This window comes from Colias philodice, chromosome 9 (genome assembly GCF_061535455.1).
Source record: "Colias philodice isolate Cphi_HAF_F1 chromosome 9, ilColPhil1 Martin Lab GWU primary, whole genome shotgun sequence".
NCBI classification, from domain to species: domain Eukaryota; kingdom Metazoa; phylum Arthropoda; class Insecta; order Lepidoptera; family Pieridae; genus Colias; species Colias philodice.
In genome coordinates this window covers 6,084,814-6,106,505 of record NC_143094.1, presented here as the reverse complement: position 1 = coordinate 6,106,505, position 21,692 = coordinate 6,084,814, and the positions used below count along the sequence as shown (strand labels likewise).

The 21,692-nt window shown below is 32.6% G+C and overlaps 1 protein-coding gene across 1 annotated transcript in view; it reads right to left on the bottom strand.

Annotated features, from left to right (window-relative positions):
- Window positions 1-21,692, bottom strand: part of LOC149485826 (speract receptor) — a 32,279-nt gene extending 10,587 nt beyond the window's left edge. The window contains exons 1-12 of the mRNA XM_089699125.1: window positions 21,493-21,692; window positions 16,925-17,060; window positions 15,296-15,411; window positions 10,764-10,871; window positions 8,962-9,084; window positions 8,575-8,776; window positions 8,428-8,505; window positions 6,300-6,544; window positions 4,616-4,761; window positions 2,788-2,905; window positions 2,123-2,213; window positions 349-525 (exon numbers count right to left, since the gene is read on the bottom strand). Of these exons, the coding sequence (XP_089555251.1) occupies window positions 349-525; window positions 2,123-2,213; window positions 2,788-2,905; window positions 4,616-4,761; window positions 6,300-6,544; window positions 8,428-8,505; window positions 8,575-8,776; window positions 8,962-9,084; window positions 10,764-10,871; window positions 15,296-15,411; window positions 16,925-17,060; window positions 21,493-21,522 (1,570 nt within the window). The 5' untranslated portion in view covers window positions 21,523-21,692. The remainder of the gene's footprint in view (window positions 1-348; window positions 526-2,122; window positions 2,214-2,787; window positions 2,906-4,615; window positions 4,762-6,299; window positions 6,545-8,427; window positions 8,506-8,574; window positions 8,777-8,961; window positions 9,085-10,763; window positions 10,872-15,295; window positions 15,412-16,924; window positions 17,061-21,492) is intronic.

Here is a 21,692-nt window from a genome sequence, read left to right as displayed (position 1 = left end):
TCACAATATGTGAATGTTGTAGAAACCCGAAAAGTCAAAACATATTTGTATTTCTGTTCTAGTAAATGGTTTAAATTTAAATAGTAAATGATAATAGAATTGTTGAATTGTTAATGTTGTTGAAAAAAGCTCGACTCTAGTAAATTGTATGATATCTGTTAGGTACTTTAATATTCTACTTTCCAGCTCCTATATTATGCAGTACAAAGTTAGCAAAAAAACTAAAATGTGATGCAGTATTTTTGTTGATGGGATTAAGACGTACTTAAAGCAGATAATTCTTATATCAGTAGAAAAAAATAAGAAGCACAAACATGCAAACAACATATATAAATTCTGTTTACCTACTCAGTTTGTTGGCGCGCTGTTCGTCATCTGGTAGGTGGAGGTCTCTAAAATCGATTTTCCACAACAGAGAATCGAGTTCCTGTTCATACCGCCAACCGCGGTATAGAGCTAGTGCAGCCAGCGCTAACAGTACTAAGGTGCCACCAGAGGCTCCTAGCGCCCAAGCACCAATATGACCTATACGGAGAGACCATGTTTACATTAATTTTCTTAATAAAACACGCAGTAATTGTAGATTAATAATTGTTTTTATAGAAATTGTAAAGCTTGTCTTATTTTAGGACTTCTCATGAAATAAACTAATGGATTCGTATTCGATTAATTTGATACTTTCTTAACAATTGAACAAAGTAATACATTCTTTGTCTTCTTATTTTTTCACATTACATACATTTACAATAGAGAATAGGTAATTCTATCGCAAAACATTTTAAGAAATCGAAGGAACGAAATATTATACCCGAAGCACTTAGGCTTCGTTGTAAACGTTTCTATTCAATTTGTATGTACGTAGCCCAGACGGGATTCGAATTGGAATCTCTTAAAGTTGGGACCAGTCGAATTCAACGCTTTTAATTGGAAAAGCGAAAGCTGTACGATTTGTACGAAATCCCGTCTTTGAAACGCCGAGAATATCCAGTAGAAGATTTTCCTGCTGTAAGTCGTATATTTACAGCCAGCTAGAAGTGTTTTTTCTTTTAAACCATTTTCGAAATCAACAATATACAACGTAAACATTATAATTTATATGGTAGAGCTATTAAAAAAATTGTAACATATATGTTACAATTTTTTTAAGGATGGAAAATTAATATATCCTTATAAGGATGGAAATTTTTAAAAGTAATTTTTAAAAATAAATATTATACACATCAAAAAGAAACGGTTAGTTAAATAGAAAGTGAAAATTTTCTTAAAAATGATTCAATAAAAATACACTCGAAAGTTCAAAGCATTGTGGAATAAAATTCGCATTTTCTCTAAGTCTTTCATCATTTAGAAATAACAAACAGATATTCTATATCTTGTATGAAATACATACACTAGATAATATCGTCTGAAAGGGTATTAGAGTTCTGAATTATTTTAAATCCGTCAATGCGTCTCATACATACATATAAGGTTTTGATATTATGTATTTGAGTATAGGATAAAAGATGTGTTACTAGATAATATATAGACAAGATTTTCCTTTTACTGAATCTATTTGCCTCATAATTTTAGTAGTAAAGGACAGATATATTCATATTTAATGAAAAAAAAATGTGAATGTTTCATCTGATTAAAATCCTCGACGCCTCCAACAGAATCAAATTCGTTGAAACTACACTAAACTCATGTCACATCATATGTATAATAAAATGTTTAACCTTCACGACGTTGCAATTAAAACAAAATAAAACGTCTGCTAGAAAGAACAAGTTGTAAAGCAATATAAGTTGTAAAGCATTGAAAGTGTTGCGGATCGAGAGCGGCGACGCAGCGGGAGTCGTGCGGGCAATGGTCGCTGCTCAGCATTGCTTGTCCACACATTACGCTTTACGACCCACCCCTCACTCTCGCTTACAAGCTTTGCGCTTAATGCCGCCCGACCTCCAGCTAAGCATTACTTTTTTACTTCTAACAAAATTGGACCGCCTAATGTATTCCGGTCCCGTTGATTCTATTAGCCGCTAACACACTATACCCATTTAGTTAACTACTTTCAGTGGAGAGGCTTTTAAACATACACACAATAGTTATGTCAGGATTAGCATAACAAAGTTATACTTACTAACGCATTTTTCGCCTCGAAATCCACACGGAGGTTCTGAGAGCGGCACTCGTCCTCCTGGCCATTTAATATCTCGCAGGAGTCGTAATTCCTGTCCAAAGTGTATAAAACATAATTATATAGGTACATAAAATGTTAGCTCTCTCAAACATTTTCTTAGTGAAATAACGTAGAAACTTTTAATATAGCGCTAGCTAGTTGGCATTCCTTTCAACGAAAGAATGCCTATTTTCGCACATTCTTTTCAAAGTGCATTTATTGGATTAAATATTTTGTTGCTTTATTAATATTTGTAAACACATACCTACAATCAAGATTAAAAACATATGGCTTTGACCTAAAATGTTGAAATTTGATTTTGATACATTATTTATTCACATGAGCGTTAAAACTTCGCTTACATTACCGATGTTGATTTTAGTATCACGCAAAGTGTTTATTTAGATTATGCACGCCGTTTATAGGTCGTCAATTACTCGTACTTTACACATAATGACTAATAAACATTTCAAGTACGTTTAGAGAATTTTCTCGATGGCATGAACATCTTATCTTTTGAATTAACATTAAAGGAAAATCGTTAACAGAATATTATTATGGATGCTATAAAATTGGTATTTTTTAATACGTACATACCATTAAAACGTATTCGATGGCTTACTTACCGGGGCTAATTTGTGAAATACTCCAAGGGGATAAAGTCCTGGGGGTCGGGTTGGATCCACGGAGAGCAATGTGTAATTTCCCTCCGCATCCCCATTTTCATCCATATGGACACTGTATCTGTATGATAGAATATTATTTTGTTGAACCACCAGGAAATAAAAGAAAAAATATTTTTTAAAAATAACTAAAATGACTTTTTATAAAGATATCTGTGATGTACCTTTTATAGTTGTTTCTCTTTAGCAAAGATTATCTAGCCACGGTTGACATTGAAACCGTTGTAAGAGATAATCACCCGGATTTGTATTCATGAGGATATACCTAATGAGCTTAAAAACATGAATTGTGCTATGGTCTCAAGAATAAGTAAGCCGATTAGCAACAAAAAGATGCTTTATAGCTTTATAATGTCGTCGTTAAAATTTTATTGTAACTAATTAAATTTTAATTGACGTATATACAAACTCTATAGGAATAAAAAACAAATAAAAGGATATTTTTTTTACAAAAACGCCCACAGATTATAACGAAAGAAGTATGAACCAGCAGTTCTAAAAACGATTTTTTTATGAAATGGGTATCTAACTACCTACTATTTAAATGTAACATAAATATATTAATTCCATTTTCTTATAAAAGAGCAGGTGGGTCTCCTGATGAGGGGATCACCACTACCCATACTCACAAAGTTACCTTTGTGAGGCTTTTATTGGCTGTAAATTTATTTGATCGTATTAAAATGTTCTGATCACTCAACCTTAAAACAAAATAATTAAATTGACACATGATATTTTCTTCTTGATAGAGCTAAACTCAATACATATAATTAAAAAAAAAACATGCCTCGGCGCGCATAATAAAAGAAGAAGGTTATAGACTAACTGAAACTATTCCTTGATTAAAAGTTATCTACTTTAAGAATAAAAATTAGGCATAAGTAGTTGAAAATATGTTTTGACTGCTTAGTTATCTTTTATTTAGCAAATAAGAAGATTGATTCTGATAAATTCCAGACAAATTGCGAATTAAAGACGACGGTACCAATAGGAATTCGTATTGCGGAGAGCGGAAGACAAAATTTGACACGCCATGCATTTCAATTAGTTCACTGTCGTTAAAAGAAAGATATTTACGGGTGGGATAGTGATACTAGAACAATTTTACAGCACATCAACGCCGCAGGAATAGTAATTAGACCAAACGTTACGCGTAACATACTAAAAATAATACCAAATACAGCTGCCAATTCGTGCAAGTGGCTTGCAAAAATAGACTTAATTACATTAAATAATCAAGTAGAGTTAGGATTTTTAGCTAAAACATGTTTATTTAACATACATAATTATTATTTCATCAAAATAAATGCCCTGTGATATCGTTTCGTTTCTCATCAGAGAGATACGCGGTCTCAAACCTGGAGCCAAATGTTAGCCAACCGCAGGTCTCATTTTATAAAATAATTATTTCATTAAAACCTTAATTACACAGCCTATTGATATTTATAAGTATCTAAGACTATTTTGCATAAGAATTCGTCCTTATCAAAACGGGTTTGATGCCGTTACATATATCTCTCAACATGCCTAAAAACTTAAAAAGTAACGGTTTATTAATTATTTGGAAATTTTAATAGCCAACAAACGGTAAACACATCCCTTCAGAGGCACATATAATTATAATACGTACGGTTATCGTATATTTAAATCCTGATTTACATATCTTAGTTCAAAACTCAAGTTAAAACATTTATTTATTCAACAAGCGCTTTTGAATAATTGTCAATAGCATTTATTAGGGGGATCTTCTTTACATCAGTTCTTTACTTACCCCATAACGCTTCTGTAAGTGGTGTTCCTCATGTATGCGGCGATGGAGCGACCGTCCCTCGCTTCGATACCAGTCCTGAGGGCCGAGACGAGGGCTCTAGCGTACACCCATACAGAGTCGTGTAACCACGCTGCTTCCACTGGTATCTAAATCAGAAATTTGGGATATACGTGTTTGAATGGGAATTTGTGTTCTTTAGTTCAAAAATATGGTGCCTTAAAATATAGTAGAGTAATAATATGTAGAGATTTATGGATTTTTTGTCATCAAATAAATTCAAACGTATAAAAGACAATACTAATAGAATTATGATCATATATTATCTAAATTAGTAAATAAGACACTAAAAAATGTAAAATACTCTCTATAATATGTAAAATAATCTTTCATGAATATATTACAAGGTATAAATTCTAAAACACTCTATCATAGTTTAATCCTGGCAATCATGCATTGGAACTAGTTCTTGAGTTTAAGCTTTGAAAACTATCTATTAAACTTGGAGAGCAGAGAGCTATGCATTCAACTATGAAAGTTCTTCATTGCAGTTTAGTCTATGTAAGGAGTATAGGATAGGAATTAATGAGGATGTACCTAGGTACTGAAATTTGTAATGATATGATTTATTCCAAACAAAAGCTAATTATATTATGTATCTGAAATGACAGTTGTATAGGTGCCTACATTACAATTTTGTTTACTACTCTCCATTACATTACAATATTGTTTTACAGTTTTGAAGTAAAATTTGTAGATCTTGCATCTAATCACCACTGAATTGTTTATATAAGTCCTTTTCGGAGATGAAACCGACATATTATATCAACTCTATCATAATTTAAAAAACGGATTTAAAAGATTCTAACTCTACGTTTCTGATATACTATCGGTATTATATCCTTATTCCTTAAACGATGTTGTATTTCATGTCAATGTCTCGTTCATTGTCTATGGACAGAAATATTATTTCTTTTCGTATTTACTTCTATTCTTGACAAGATAATGTGTGTATCCAAATGCGTCCTTGTCAAGGACATTGATGTACTTGAAATAGCATGAACATGCCGCAGTTTGCAAATTACCGTAATAGCAGTTTAATTTAGGTATTTGGGGCAGCTATCGTTATCTCGTTTCCGGTTTCCACAGATAACATATAAGCTGCAATTGATCAAAGCGAACTGGCAATTAATACATCACACTCATAAAAAGTGTTGTGTTGACATGTAGGTTACACTTTATTGCGTAAGTTAAGGTTGTTAGTAGATAAGCTCTTCTTTATATTCGGTATTGTCGAGTTTGTAACTGTGATGATTATTATTTTATTTTTGAAGTGAAACTTCTTTATCGGTGTATTTCTGTAAAGTTGCATATAGTAAATTATTTTTTGAAAAATAAGGTCACAAAGAAGTTTCACAGCACAGAAGCAAAGAAGCAAAGAAGTACACGCACACATTTTTTTTGTATAATGATGAATGAATGAATGGTTGTGAAACACAGTGTGAAAGATATAGAAAGAACCTTTTTGTCATTGAAACTGAAAAATGCAAGAAAATGAATCTCTGAAATCACTTATTACCGATTATCGATCGTTTTATGAACTCAGTATTTATCGTATGTACATTGTACGGTACATACGATAAATACTCTAAGAGGCTAGAGCTAAAATGTTCGGCAATATACTTACAACTTTACCACCGCCAAGAGCGAGTAGGGGATTAGTGAAATTGAACGGAGGCATCTGCAATCGCCTGTTTACTGCCGCGGCGAAGGCGGGGTACGAGGGCGCAGGGGAGGGCGCTACAGCGAGATAAGAGCGAAAGGCCTTGATTGTCCTCGAGCTAGGTTCCCTAATCAAGGGACCCGCTAGATAGCGGATAGCCTCCTCCGGTTCATACTTTTCAACGTCAACGCCGATTGCTGCGTATTCCCCTGAAATGTGGCTCTATATTATATAGATATAGTCATCAGTGGACTAGCAATGTCGTTATGCGTACAATTCACGTAGAGTCACGTGCGTAAAGTTAAAATATCGTATATCGTCACTATATCGTATACCGTCGTCCGTTATATTGTCAAAGTCAATACAAAACACTTAGAGCATTAAACCAACTAATGCTCTAAGACAAAACAGACGTAGAGCTAGACGTAGAGACGTAGAGCATTGAAATTATCTTAATCAGAATTCATACACCGAAAAATTCTATTTGATTTATGTGTTCATTAAATCAATATTAACGAAAAAAAAATTAAAAGTGTTATTAGAATTGTATGTGATATTTATTTGTATGTGGTATTGATACTCAATATCATTTATTTTTGAGGATAATGAGATACTTAATCCTTTGAACGGGAATAAGAGATTACTTTTAAGGTCTTAATTGTCTCGAATGTAACATATTAAATTACATAAGGTAAGTACTTAATTTTTATTGAGGAAGTGCAGATAAGGTAAAAAGAATTATAATGATAAGAAAGTAACTTTTTCCACCACTTCCAAACTCAAACAATTTCATTAACCATATCATTTTTTCCGTATATGTATTTTCTTTGTAAACATAAACTTTGGTTCCACTGAATAATAACCGTTGCCATCAGCAGTCAGCACTCAACACATTGAGTTACTATGTACTACGAACGTATATAATACGTAGTAAAAATACCACAATGAATTTTTTTTATTACTCGATAAACATAAATTACTATTATGTATATATTTATACACGGTATTTTATAATTTATACACGGTATGATGAGCGTAAGGTTACATTTTATACGGTCTACTTTCGTAAAAATTTTCCACAAATAATTTTGTTGATAAAACACAGCTCTAAAAATTAAATCTACTTTTTGCCTTGCAACTGATAATTTTTCAAGTCGACACTAATTGGAAAGAATAGTGGTATTTTGACTCGTCATTAGTCTTTGTACTAAATGAACTTGGATAAAAAATCTTTAGAATTTTACAGATATAGGTAATCGTCGTGAAATTATATACCATTGTAGGACAGACAATTGTTTCATCTATTTCATTGATAGATTTTTACAGGTACCTAGATGTTCTAACGCAACAATGATTTACGCAGTCCTAAAACGATCTTCGATTAAAATGAATTTATATAGACCGTGAAGAACGTTAATGTAAAATTATAGTGTCCAGTTTTCGTATCACTCACATCATAGAGATATATGTACTTAGTTGTCAATAGACGAAATAAACGGACGAAATACATGAATATACTATACCAAAAACCAATACGTATCTGAGCAACAATAGTTTCGAGTCAATATTTACTTGATGGTAGGTATATAAACGTCCTCAAATACCATCATAAACTACGTAAGGTTATTTTTCGTTCATAGCATTGAAGTTTGAACAAACTGTTCTATTCGGTCCAACTCCAAATAGGCGTAAATTTACAAATAAATAGAATAATATTGTTGGAGTTAAACCGTTCTGCTTTTGACCCGCTATCGTGATGGATAGCTTGTTGACTGAAGATGAATGACCGGTAACTGGAAAACCTTTTAAACTCGGTGCGAGATATGAGAAAAGTTTCAGTGGTCTAATTTATAGCTTCTTCTAGCATTTTTTTTAGTTTAAATGTATACAGCTAAAGTACTTCGGACAATTGAAAGATTTTATTTCACGTTTATAATTTTTATTCAACATATCTACGTTTTGACTCTATAAATATAGAGCCAAATGATAGAGCTCTACATAAAATTGTATGAAATATTTTTAAATCCATCCAAATTTTATTCTCTCAAATTAATTGGATAATAGTAATTGTATATCAAATAATTAAACTTACCAGTATCCAATAATTTCATGCTGTCCAAAGCTAGCATAAGCCCAATGTGATCGTGATAATATCCGACGGACACGTAAACTGAAACAAAGAATTAACTAAGAGAATGTCCACTGTTATTTAGCAAACTCGTAAAAAGAGTTAACTTACTTCTTGTATCTTTGTAAGTTTCTCGTACGATATCTAAAAAAGGGTTGCGAGAGAAGTTTTCCCGTCTGTTTTCGTAGTAATAAGGTTGCCGGTATACTTGCACTGTCCGTATTGTTATTTTCTTCTCATTAGCTGCTGTTATGATTGCAAAGGCTAGTCGAGAAAAGTCATGGTTCGGAGCCTTGAGGTAGACAACGGCTACCTGTTGAAACGACATTGAACATTGTTTTAAAAAACGAATAGTTTTGTTAATCTTGACAATTAAATAGCCAATTTACTACGTAAAGTAATCCATATTTTATTGAAAAAAAAGGAAAATAGCTAATTTTGGTATTAACTATAAGCTGTAAATAAAAATATGTATTAGGTGTAGAGATAATATTTTACATGCATGAAATTGAAATGCGTTAGAACAGCAACCACGGAGCGCGAAATGTCGATGTCTGAAGGTCTGGTCCTAGCGAAGGTGGAGTACACCCTCTTATTGGAGCTCGCCACATCTCTGCAGTACTGTAGAACAAATTAATCTTAATGTACCTGTATAAAATATTTTTCCTCTCTCATATTAAAAACGAAATATTATCACTACATAGTATAAAACAAAGTCGCTTTCCCTGTCCCTATGTCCCTATGTCCCTTTGTACGCTTAAATCTTTGAAACTACGCAACGGATTTTGATGCGGTTTTTTTTAATAGATAGAGTGATTCAAGAGGAAGGTTTATATGTATAATAACATCCATTAAATAGTAGAGAAGTACTGTTATTTTTGAGTTTTCTGATGTGATGTCGTAAAAAATTACATTTTTTCCGCTTACACTGCAAACGCAGGCTGAACCCTACGAGTTTTATTAAAATAATGTACTAAGTATTATACACATTGAAAAGGTCTATAGAAAAGTCCGCGATGGTATATGTCTATCTCTTATGGATAACCCACAATAACTTATTTTTGTCATTTACTTTTTACGACAAATATTGGCTAATTTTCGATGCGATTTTAACCAATACAGCATTAATCCTTAACCAATTAAATACCTTGAATACATTGTTTATTTAATATAGATCTATATGGCCCTTTACACCGTATGATTTAAGTGAATATTTTCAAAGATATTACAGATTTAAAAATTGCGGGACGTAGCGTTTGCGGCGGTACCGGCCGGCCGCCCGGCTATCTATTTTATACCCGTGCGAAGCCGGAGCGGGCCGCTATGTTTTTATATACAACGTTCACAGTTTTTCTTTAGTGTATTTAGTATCAGCATTGCACCCGTGCGAAGCCGGGGCGGGTCGCTAGTTTCTCTATAAATTTGACTTCGTGGTCGACTTTGAATTCTTTTAAATAAAGACAAAATATGAGATACCGACAACACCGTTTTGATCATATTTATACTTAGTTATTAATAATTATTAGAATTTATACTTAAAAAAAATAGCCTATCACAAAACAATAAAAAGGAATTGTTAAGAACATTTTTCATTTGCTTTAATGAAAGTCTACATTTCTTTGGGTGTATTTCATTCAACGACTTGCGATAATTCAATTGCCAGGGTTAGTTTGTTTGTAATTCGTAACTCCATGTGACATTTGCGGTAAATACATTAGCAAGCCGTCCACGCTTAATGACGTGCAAAGTTTTTATGAAACACGACGCACATTCAGTGTCAAAAATGTATTGTATATAACAACAAGTCTTTGTTGTTATGCTAATGCTATACACAGAGATAGTATATATATGGACATAGTAAAAATTTAACGGTAAATTTCTAGCATGAAAAACTTCATAAAATATTTAGTAGGTACCGAACACATAAGAAAATGCAACAATAGAAACAATAATTTGGCACAAAATACTTTTACCTATAGGTACTTACACAAAAATAAAATTGCAATCGCAAAACTCTATTATAAATTATTTCTTATTATTGTCTAGATAGTTGAAGATACAGAGTAACTTAGAGAGATAAAATCGAAGTAACATGTTTATAGAGCCCTAAAGTAGTTTAGTTTATTGACTTTGATTTTGTCGAATAAATTAAGCTTGGAGAGAAAGTCGAGTTGATATTGTTGCATTGTGATACACCATGCTTATCACAAACATGAGATAATAAATGTAGGTAATATTTATCAAACTTTTTGCGATAATAATAATAACCTAATATGTCGATAGTCATATAATATACTCACATAGCTTATCATAGGAAGGTTAAAAGCTGCAGCCATACGCCCTTCGTGGACGCACGTTTCTTGTGGTCCGATGAACGCAGTCACATTAGCTGCCCATAAAGCCGCTACCTAAACAAGGATACGGCAATTTATAAGCAAGTAATGGAGACCAAGTTTAATTGAAATTGGCTCCCGTTATACGATTTTAACCACATACCTGTCGTTATCGCTATTTTTACCGACGCTCTATCACTACATAGTATAGTACAGTATAGTATACTGTATAAAACAAAGTCGCTTTCCCTGTCCCTATGTCCCTATGTCCCTTTGTACGCTTAAATCTTTGAAACTACGCAACGGATTTTGATGCGGTTTTTTTTAATAGATAGATTGATTCAAGAGGAAGGTTTATAGGTATAATAAGATCCATTAAGTAGTGGAAAAGTACTGTTATTTTTGAGGTTTCTAATATGATGTCGTAAAAAATTACATTTATTCCGCTTACATTGCAAACGCAGGCTGAACCCTACGAGTTTTATCAAAATAATGTACTAAGTATTATACACATTGAAAAGGTCTACAGAAAAGTCCGCGATGGTATATGTCTATCTCTTATGGATAACCCACAATAACTTTTTTTTGTCATTTACTTTTTACGACAAATAATGGCTAATTTTCGAAGCGATTTTAACCAGTACAGCATTAATCCTTAACCAATTAAATACCATGGATACATTGTCTTTACACCGTATGATTTAAGTGAATATTTTCGAAGATATTACAGATTTAAAAATTGCGGGCGTTTGCGGCCGCCCGGCTATGTATTTTATACCCGGCCGTGCGATGCCGGAGCGGGCCGCTATATTTTTATACCTATACAACGTTCACAATTTTTCTGTAGTGTATAAATTAGTATCAGCATTGCACCCGTGCGAAGCCGGGGCGGGTCGCTAGTTAAGCTATACGAGAAAATTAATTTTAAATTCCTAGTGTATCTTTTTGATATTAATTGATTTTATTTAATGAAGTATTCAATTTATTGGTCGCGTAGCAAGCTCCAAAACGACGACAACGCATACGAATAATATAATTTTATTTTGTTCTCATTTTTGATAGATAGCTAATAATAAAAAAAAAACTTTAAGTAAAAAACGTATACAGGGTGTAATCGTTAAGTGTGCACAGGCGATTTTTCCGTAAGTATTACAGATAACAAAAAACTTTAAACTGATATCGAAAGTACTTAACCTAATGAGTAAAATGGCGGTAATAAATTTTTAAAAATAAATCGAGAAATATCAAAAAAATTATCTTTAAACCCTCCCATACATTAAGTATGAAATATGAATATCCCATATACATTTAATATGAAAGATTTTAGCTTTCTTTTTCTTTTTTTGGTTTTATATCCGGAAAATGCGTGGAAATTTCCGGAAAAACCGTGGAAAATGCCTGGAAAATCCCTGGAAAATGCGTGAAAATGTCCGGAAAATATCCGGAAAATGCGTGAAAATATCCGGGAGAAGCGTGGAAAATCCCCGGAAAATGCCTGGGAAATTCCCGGAAAATACCTGGAAAATGTCTGGAAAATATCCGGAAAATGCGTGGAAAATTCCGGAAAAACCGTGGAAAATGCCTGGAAAATATCCGGAAAATGCGTGAAAATGTCCGGAAAATATCCGGAAAATGCATGAACATGTCCGGGAGAAGCGTGGAAAATGCCTGGAAAATATCCGGAAAATGCGTAAAAATGTCCGGAAAATATCCGGCAAATGCGTGAAAATGTCCGGAAAATGCGTGAAAATGTCCGGAAAATATCCGGAAAATGCCTGGAAATCCCCGGAAAATGCCTGAGAAATGTCCAGAAAATGTCTGGGAAATGCGTGGAAAATCCCCGGAAAATGCTCGGAAAATCCCCGGAAAATATCCGGAAAATGCGTGAAAATGTCCGGAAAAAGCGTGGAAAATGCCACTTCAAATTTGCGAAGTAATTAAAGCAGAAAACCAAAAAAGAAAAAGAAAGCTAAAATCTTTCATATTAAATGTATATGAGATATTCATATTTCATACTTAATGTATGGGAGGGTTTAAAGATAATTTTTTTGATATTTCTCGATTTATTTTTAAAAATTTATTACGGCCATTTTACTCATTAGGTTAAGTACTTTCGATATCAGTTTAAAGTTTTTTGTTATCTGTAATACTTACGGAAAAATCGCCTGTGCACACTTAACAATTACACCCTGTATAAGTGATATAAATGTGTTTGACGAAGCTGACAATAGTTATTAGCCTGTCTGTTACTTTCCTCCTGCAGAACGTCAGCCGCAGGCTTCGAAGATAGATTACCGAGCAAGTCGCACGACACACGTAGGGATATACGAGTGTATGAGCGCCTGCTTTGTTCTATAAAGTCTCGGTCATTACCTATTCAATAATCTCATATAAAAGTTTCATTAAAGTACTGAACAATTGAATAAACTAAAAGTTTATTTCTTATGGATTAACACATGATTAGTCTTTGTCTACTTTATCACTAAATAGGTATACCAAGTATGTATAGGTATAACTTTAGCTATAAAATATTTCAAAAGTTAGGCAATTGCCAATTTCGTTAAAGTCACGAGACAGAGTTTTAATGAAAAGAAACTTGTTTTAATTAAATCCCTTGGGTCTTTCTATAAATGTCAATGTTTTAGTGATTAATGTTTTATTTATATTATATTGTAATTTTTACACGCGACTTTCTATCTTTTATAACTACGTAGATTCATAGTTCAGAGCTACTAGTTGTTCTCCTGTATCTACTATATCTATTGCTTGCATATTTCACAGAACAAGTATAAATTTTAACTACGATCATTTGTTCCACTTCATCAGTAAGCAATAACAATAATATTAATTGGCCTGCGAGCGGGAAATAATAACAATAAATCAAACTGAAGTGAATTAAAGTTATAAGAGTTTTCAATTACTTTAACGCGTTCTGCCTTCCGATATCGCCCATTACTAGGTCATTGCGATTCTTGGGAATAACACACAGTTGAATATTATTTCTGGAGTGCACAGTTGAGTGCTTCGTGATGTGAATGAGCTCCTTCACGTCTCCTCAGTGTATACTTATGCAATACACACACCTGTTCAAAGATGTAAATCTTACGCTCGCATGAGCAAGTGTTCGAGGTTTTATAAACAGTTTATAAATATTTTGTAAGACATATATAGTACCTACTCAATAATTACAAGCATGCGGCGTGTGATTTAAATGCAAGACCTTTCCAAATAATCATATCACCTTTTATATAAGGGTTTAACCTATATAAAATACCTTGAGTACCTTTGAACTCTGAATTTCGAAAGAGGAAAAGTAAATCGAGATGTATTTATGGCGTTATTTGTGACATTCGTGACTCATATTTATCATAATTGCAAATCAGTTGCATAACATAAACACTATGGCAATGTATCTCTCAGCACGTTGAGATGACTAACAGAAAGTGTGTTGGTTACTTTATAAAGTTCAATGTTCTTCCTATGGGCTCATAATATTAATGGTCAGATGTGAAAATAGATTCAGCAAAGTGTTTTGATAACATTTTATAAAATTTTATATATTCATGAGTCATGACAGACATTAAGCTGTATCTATCCTACTAATATTATAAAGGCGAAAGTTTGTAAGTATGGATGTATGGATGTTTGTTACTCTTTCACGTAAAAATTATTGAATGGATTTGAATGAAACTTTACCAAAATATAGCTTGTACATCAGAATAACACATAGGATAGGTTTTATCCCGGAAATCCCACGGGAACGGGAACTATGCGGGTTTTTCTTTGAAAACGCGGGCGAAGCCGCAGGTGGGAAGCTAGTATAGATACATATAAATAAATAAATATTATAAATATTATAGGACATTATTACACAAATCGACCTAGTCCCACAGTAAGCTCAATTAAGGCTTGTGTTGTGGGTACTAGGCGACGATAAATATAATATTTAATAAATACATATACTTATAGATAATAACACCCAGACCCAAGAACAAATAATTGAGTTCATCACACAAATATTTGCCCTGACCGGGGATCGAACCCGGGACCGTCGGCTCAGTAGACAGTTATTTTACCACTGCGCCAACCGCGTCGTCAAAAAACATATATAACGATTTTTTTTATAGTCAATAGAATAATAAATAATGATTTTAAGAATTTTCAAGAGGAACTCTACATAACTTTTATCATTACTAACTGACGCACAAAAATATAATTCCTCTATCGTATCAAATTATAGCTATTGTAAACTTTACGAACCCCATAAAATGTCAGTATTCGAGAGCAGTTAACTCCAAAACTGAAATTTTAATTATAGTGAACTGGGTTATTGGGCGCATCCGTTTCATAATGTTTTAGAAAAAAGAAATGAATACAAACTTTATGTTGCATACAACTCATAAATGAATTCTTTAATAACATGTGGATCGTATAAATAATGCGAATGTGATAAAAAGAGAGAAGAAAGCCAAGGTAAATTGTTATAGTGTAAAACTTACTTGTCGAATTGAAACTTCTTCCTGTCCGTATGTTTCAGCAACTACAAAATCCAAAGAATGACCCATGGGCTTCAAAAGCTTTTCATTAACCTCTTCAACGGCCATTGATATTGCACCTGTTACATTAATTATAATCATTATTACTGATAATGTTTAAAGCATTGATTCGTTAAGATACAAGGCGAACACATATGAATTCCCCAACGACCAATAAATGAAGGTTTTACTGTCAGCCTAATAATACTTTAGCTGTAACATGTAACACAATCGTAACTACATGCCGCCAAATTATTTTTATATATTTCGATAAATACCCAGGATGAAACATGATTCAGAATAAAATTTAGGATAATGTTACGCAGATGGTGCCGACTGTGAAAACTCGAAAATTTAAACTGAATTATCGGTTTGTAAAAATTCAATAAGATTAATTCATAAATTCGAAATATAAGTATAATGTATTTGTAACAAACATCGAAGTTTGCATTATTAATTATTATGCTTGGATTGATTTTTTTGGTGATATATGTAAAATGTGATAAATGAATTTGTGCTGATTTATAAAGTAAGTATCTAGCAACTTCTTGAAATATGAAACTTTGAATGTGTAGGTAAACTACCTTTGTTTCCATGTCTCTAATTACAATATCTACCAAACGATTACATGACAGAAATTTAATTAAAATGTATTGCGAGTTATTTCTTTAAATAATTACTTTATTTGTAATTCACAACTATGATTAAATTAAGGGCTGATTTTTCAATTCTTGGTTAAAACTTATCCGTCCAATAAAGTATTACACAACAATATGAAAATGTCACCTGTATACTGCCAAAATACGGGTAAGCCACACATTTTTGAAATGGTCGTACTATACGATATTAGAAGAATAATTTTTAACTGAGGATTGATAAATTGGCCCTTAATGTAATATAAATAAGACCTAGTTACTTAATAAAAACATTAAACCACCTATATGTGAAGGTAACAATTCTTGTTTTCCACAACATTCGAAGATGTTCAAAGAATCAATAATTGATTCTAATTATAATATAATTATTATATTGAGACATTTCTACCATCTTCAATACATCACCAATATGTTATGTTCCCATTGCAGGGATATAGGCTTCTACTGAAGTTTTAATTTTCACTCTACATATCTATAAACTTTTAGTGCTTGGACATGTTTTTCATGGACTCTACCATTATAGAGAGTTAGATTTTGCAAACGCTTCTAGTTTCAAACGCGCGACTTTTGGATCTAGGTAGTGTAATTTTTATAGATAAAAATTTGATTTTCATTCAGAACGTGAGTGGTGTTTGTTATTGGAATATCCTGGAGCCACTCCGAACATGTAAACCCGTCACTCTAGCCGCTGGCGTAAACTGTCTCTCGGCTGCATCAAATCATCCGTCATATCATAAAAGATGGAATTGTTTGTGCTCGTAATTGCTAGCATATATCTACAAATAATTAGTATACACAGTGCAGTATATATGTACTTAATTTTTTTCGGCAGTTGACTGGTTTTGGTATAGATTAGTTGTGTCTAAAATCTAAATCATGAATATACGAAGAGATTACATTATTTACATCGAAAAAGCATTAGAAACTACATATTTACCTGATATTACTCTTCCGGGTCTAGGATAGTTCATATCACCGGGTTGTCTCTGTGATCCTGTGAGATATCCGAGTGTGAACTTCTCTCCATACGAACTTTTCACTGTTAATGTTACGACACACAAACAGCAACGAAACTGAAAAGAAGACCGCTAGCTCATTATTTCTATTTGTATTATATCATTCCTTATTCTGGATTTTTAGATTGGATGTTAATTGTAGCTCTAGCTTACTAGCTGGAGTCGTCGTGTGGTAACCTGAAGGCTATGCGCTAAACCCGACTATATTATAATCTCTATCTCTCTCTACCATAATTCAGTAACAAAGATCCATCCACCCATAATCACAAACTTTCTCATATATGCATATGAGATATAGTTATTAGGAAATAGTATATTTATTATTCCATATAGTAGGAAAAAGGATTAGTGTTCAACATAATATTTTTAGGTCTTACGAGGATCCAACGGAAAGGAAAATAATTTCATAAGTATATTTTATATTTTTATTTTATATCCCTACTTCACTTTTGAGAAACTTTAATTTCTTGGATAGATAATACTAGAACTGCAAGTTTTTATTGCGACCAGCTCCCTTGTTGACTGAAAATTGTAATTTTAGTGTTAGTAGAAGTCAACGCTTCCGTGCGCACGTGCGACCAACATTTTTCCGATATTGCCTGGATCGTAAAATGCTTTAAAGTGTAGAGAGCAACTGTTTTTAAACACACTCTTCTCAACTCACGATAAAGCTTTGTTGATGGAAGCAATTTATAGCATACAAACACGATAATCGCTACATTATGCGCGTGGTTTATTATTAACCAAGAATATTTTTCGTTTTAAACAGGAAATTGAATTTGTTTACAACAAACAATATGCATGGTTGTGGTAAAAATATACATGTTAAGAATTATAATGAACAACTTTGTATGAATTGTATAATTTCATGATAGTTTGTAGGTAATTTGTATGATCATCTGTATCACTGTATGTGAGACTCGAATATTTACACACTTAAGTCCTCTATATAAGTATGAATAATACCAACCATTTGAGAAGATTAAAAAGAAACGTAGTCTTCAAATAGGTACGTATGGAATAATTCGTCCGACTTTACGCAATGATATAAAATGTATGGCGGGCACCGAAACTTGTTTGCAGACAGACAGGTTCACAAGACAAAGTATATAACTTACATTCAATTTGGCTTGTATTGTGAAAGTAGGCATCTCGTGTATAAGTATATACGAGGTTAATTACAGCCCTCTTCAATATGTGTTAAATATTTAAAACATTTCAGTGTTTGGGTATTAATTAATTAAAGTCGCTACATTTTTTTTATAATATGCCATCGAAAATTTATTCTTGATTACTTTAATGATTCAGCTCAATCTGTCAATGTAATTGTTTATTAAAAATAAACGAAGAACGATACGTAAAAAAAATTATAAGCGCCGTTTTCTTTCCACCTTTACTATGTTAATTATTGCCCATTGACATAGTTTTGGCCTACTGTAGACGCAGGAAATATATTTTGTGTATGATATTCTTAAAAATAGCAATCGTGGGGGATATTAATATAACTATAACCGGGTTAAGGCGCGTTTGAGATAGTCTGACAAATATGTTAGCAAAATGCACTTCATTGCATGAACACTGAACAGTCATTTCCATTAGGTTGGTATGCAATTAGTCTATTCGGTTTGCCAAGTAAATTAATCAAATATTATTAGGTACTGCAATGAAGTTAAGATTAGAACGCTAAAGAGAACCTTTTCTGAACATTTTAATAAAATTGCTATTGTTTCATGAGAAATCAATACCCACTTTTTAAGATCATTCAATAAAAGATGATTGTTATTATCGGACGAGGGTAAAGCTTGGGCCTACTAAGGCCATAAACCGGGAATATTACGCGTTTAAACTTAGGAACACGTGTGTTTTAAGTTTTCGATAACCGAAGCTGAAATGATATAATTTCGTCTAACATATAAACAATTGATATGTTGATTGATAGCTGCAAAGGTGTGTTATTAAATAATTTATCCATTTATACCATCGCATTTTATAAGTAAGGAATGTGAAACGGTGCAGAACGGTTAGATAGAGCGTTTATAAACAATTTTACTTATATATAACTAGAAGTCATAATCTATTGTCCCAAAAATAAAAATTAAATACATGCACAAGTGCAAGTACGTATATAAAAACATTTGTGTTTGAGTTTATTATAAATCCGCCATAACTGCTTGCTGAATAAAAAGTACGATAGTCCACGATAAAATTAAAATCAAGCGACCCTTTAAGGCTACTTTTAATGGAGGCAGTAAGTATATTTATCCTTATTAAAATTTAAGGGCTATTATAGTGATGTTATTTTCTGATAATCGAAGAGGTCGATAAGAGTTATTACGATAGATAGTATGCTGTGCAGTGGCGGCATTGACATAGTTGTTGGGTGTCGTGTCACTACGTCAATGCACTGCATTGAACGCATGAGGATTTGCGTACTTATTTACCAAACTCCTTAGTATTATAATGAGAAATTTCAATAGTGAATGAGGACAAAACACTTTAAGGTTCAATTACAAACAAAATTATCAGTAATTTTATTCGCGCAGTAAAACTCATCATTAACCTAAATAAATTCGTAGTGATGACTGTAACCCCGTGAAAGTAATGGCGTTTACGGGGCATTTGTATTCATTACACGATGTGCCCGTATGTAGTATATTGTAGAAGGATTACACCCGCATTGTAAAGCAATACCTACCTAATGCCTGTTCCCGGCGCCCGCGCAACCTTCTGTCACGCGGTTGCGCTCGATACATACAAATGTTCGATTAGGTGCTCACAGACATTGCGTCATTATTAAATTACATATATACAATAACATTTTAATTTTATACAATAATAATTTAATTATTGATTTTATTGTTATGAATGATTTTTGTAAAGTTTGTACAAAAACAGTGGATAGGTACCTACTTGTTTCCTTTACGACAACTTGTTCTAAAAATTTGTTTAAGAATAGTGTTTGTGTCCAAATTCTAAAAAACTATGTAAATAATTGTATTGTAGAATAAATGCGTGCCACGTTGATTTTAAATTATTTTCATATCATACTAGCTTTCCCCCCGTGGATTCGCGTGCGTATTCAAAGGCAAACTCGTATACCTCCCGTTTCTGTGGGATTTTCGAGATAAACTAAACTACCTATATTTGTACCAAATTTAATCCAAATCGGTTTAGTGGGTTCGGACTTCGGTCTGAAGAAGACAATGACATATCTAGCTACTTTTGCATTGATAATATTAAAGTAAGGATTAATAAATAGGGGACTATAACTAATTGAATGTAACTAGGCACAGACCGGCAAATATATTTTTTACTTGTAAGATAAATTATTATAAAAGAACAGGGATTTCGAGATATTTCTGCTAGCATTGGAAAGCCCCTGGCTTAATTTTATGAATTAAGTTTCACATGTTATTTCAAAAGATAGATATACATATAGGTATATGTATTTATTATTATTACATCTAACTAAGTATATGTATCAATAAGGTACCAAAGTCTTTCCTCTGGAACGTGAAGAGATCAAGGCGTTTTTTAAATGTTCTTCAATAGAAAGTGTTGTTATCTGTTATGTGTGTGTGAATGTAATCGTAAATAATTTGAATATATTATGGTTGATGGGATATATTTAATACCTTCCTGAAGAATACATTTGCTACAAATGGACACCAACCTAAGACACCAATATAATTATGAATGTAGAGAAATATTCGAAGGAAGTCGAGGTTTCTATGTTAATGTGAGATTCTAAAATGGATGCTTATTATTTTATAGTATTCAATAGAAAAATATTATTATTAGTTGATGATCATTTTTGGTCAATAGGTACAAATATTTTTGTGGGAGTCGAACACGCACCGGCATAAATTGAGCCAGCTCGCACCGGGAAAGTTACCTACCACAACCCCACAGCTGAAGATCGTGGTGAAAAAGCAGTTACAGTAGTGACAAAAATGGTGCGGATTAAAGTTATTGGATAGTTTTTTTGTCTCCTCTAGGAAAAACGACCAATGTATGTGTATGTATATCAGTTGGATTACTATTAATAAGATGGGTGAAATATCTTAAGTTTGGTATACCTGGTAAAAGATATTTACCCGACTGCAAAAGGAGAGGTTGTTTTATGCCTAGAATTAACAATAACTTTTAAAAGGGACGATAATGATATTCGCTTGCAAAAGAAAATATTTTTAAGTACCTATATAAGTAGAACATTCATATATTTTTGTTTAGATATACACACTAAAAGTGAAATCTAAAGATAAGTAGGTAACCTACTTAGAAATAGATTACTCAATATAATTTAAATAATAATATAGGTATGTATATTTTAACTATAAACGAATTTATTTGTATTGAAATGGATGTCATAATATTAATAATTAGATTAAAATTTAAATATAAATAAGTTACACATTAATTAAAAAAAGCTCTTTATAATAATATTATATCGCTCTTATATAGTTCTAAAAATCTAAAACATACACACCATTGCTGCAGCGAAATTTGAAATAATCATTGTAATTAATTCATTAAGCACGCACTTCGATTTCGATTTATTTATTAATCACAGTAAAACACATTTCTAAATATCTTCAATTCAAAAACGTGAGCTAAATCGTGTCGTCATTATGCAAAGTTTTCCCGCGTTCGCACTGCTCCCCGCACGCACAACATCTACGAAGCGTT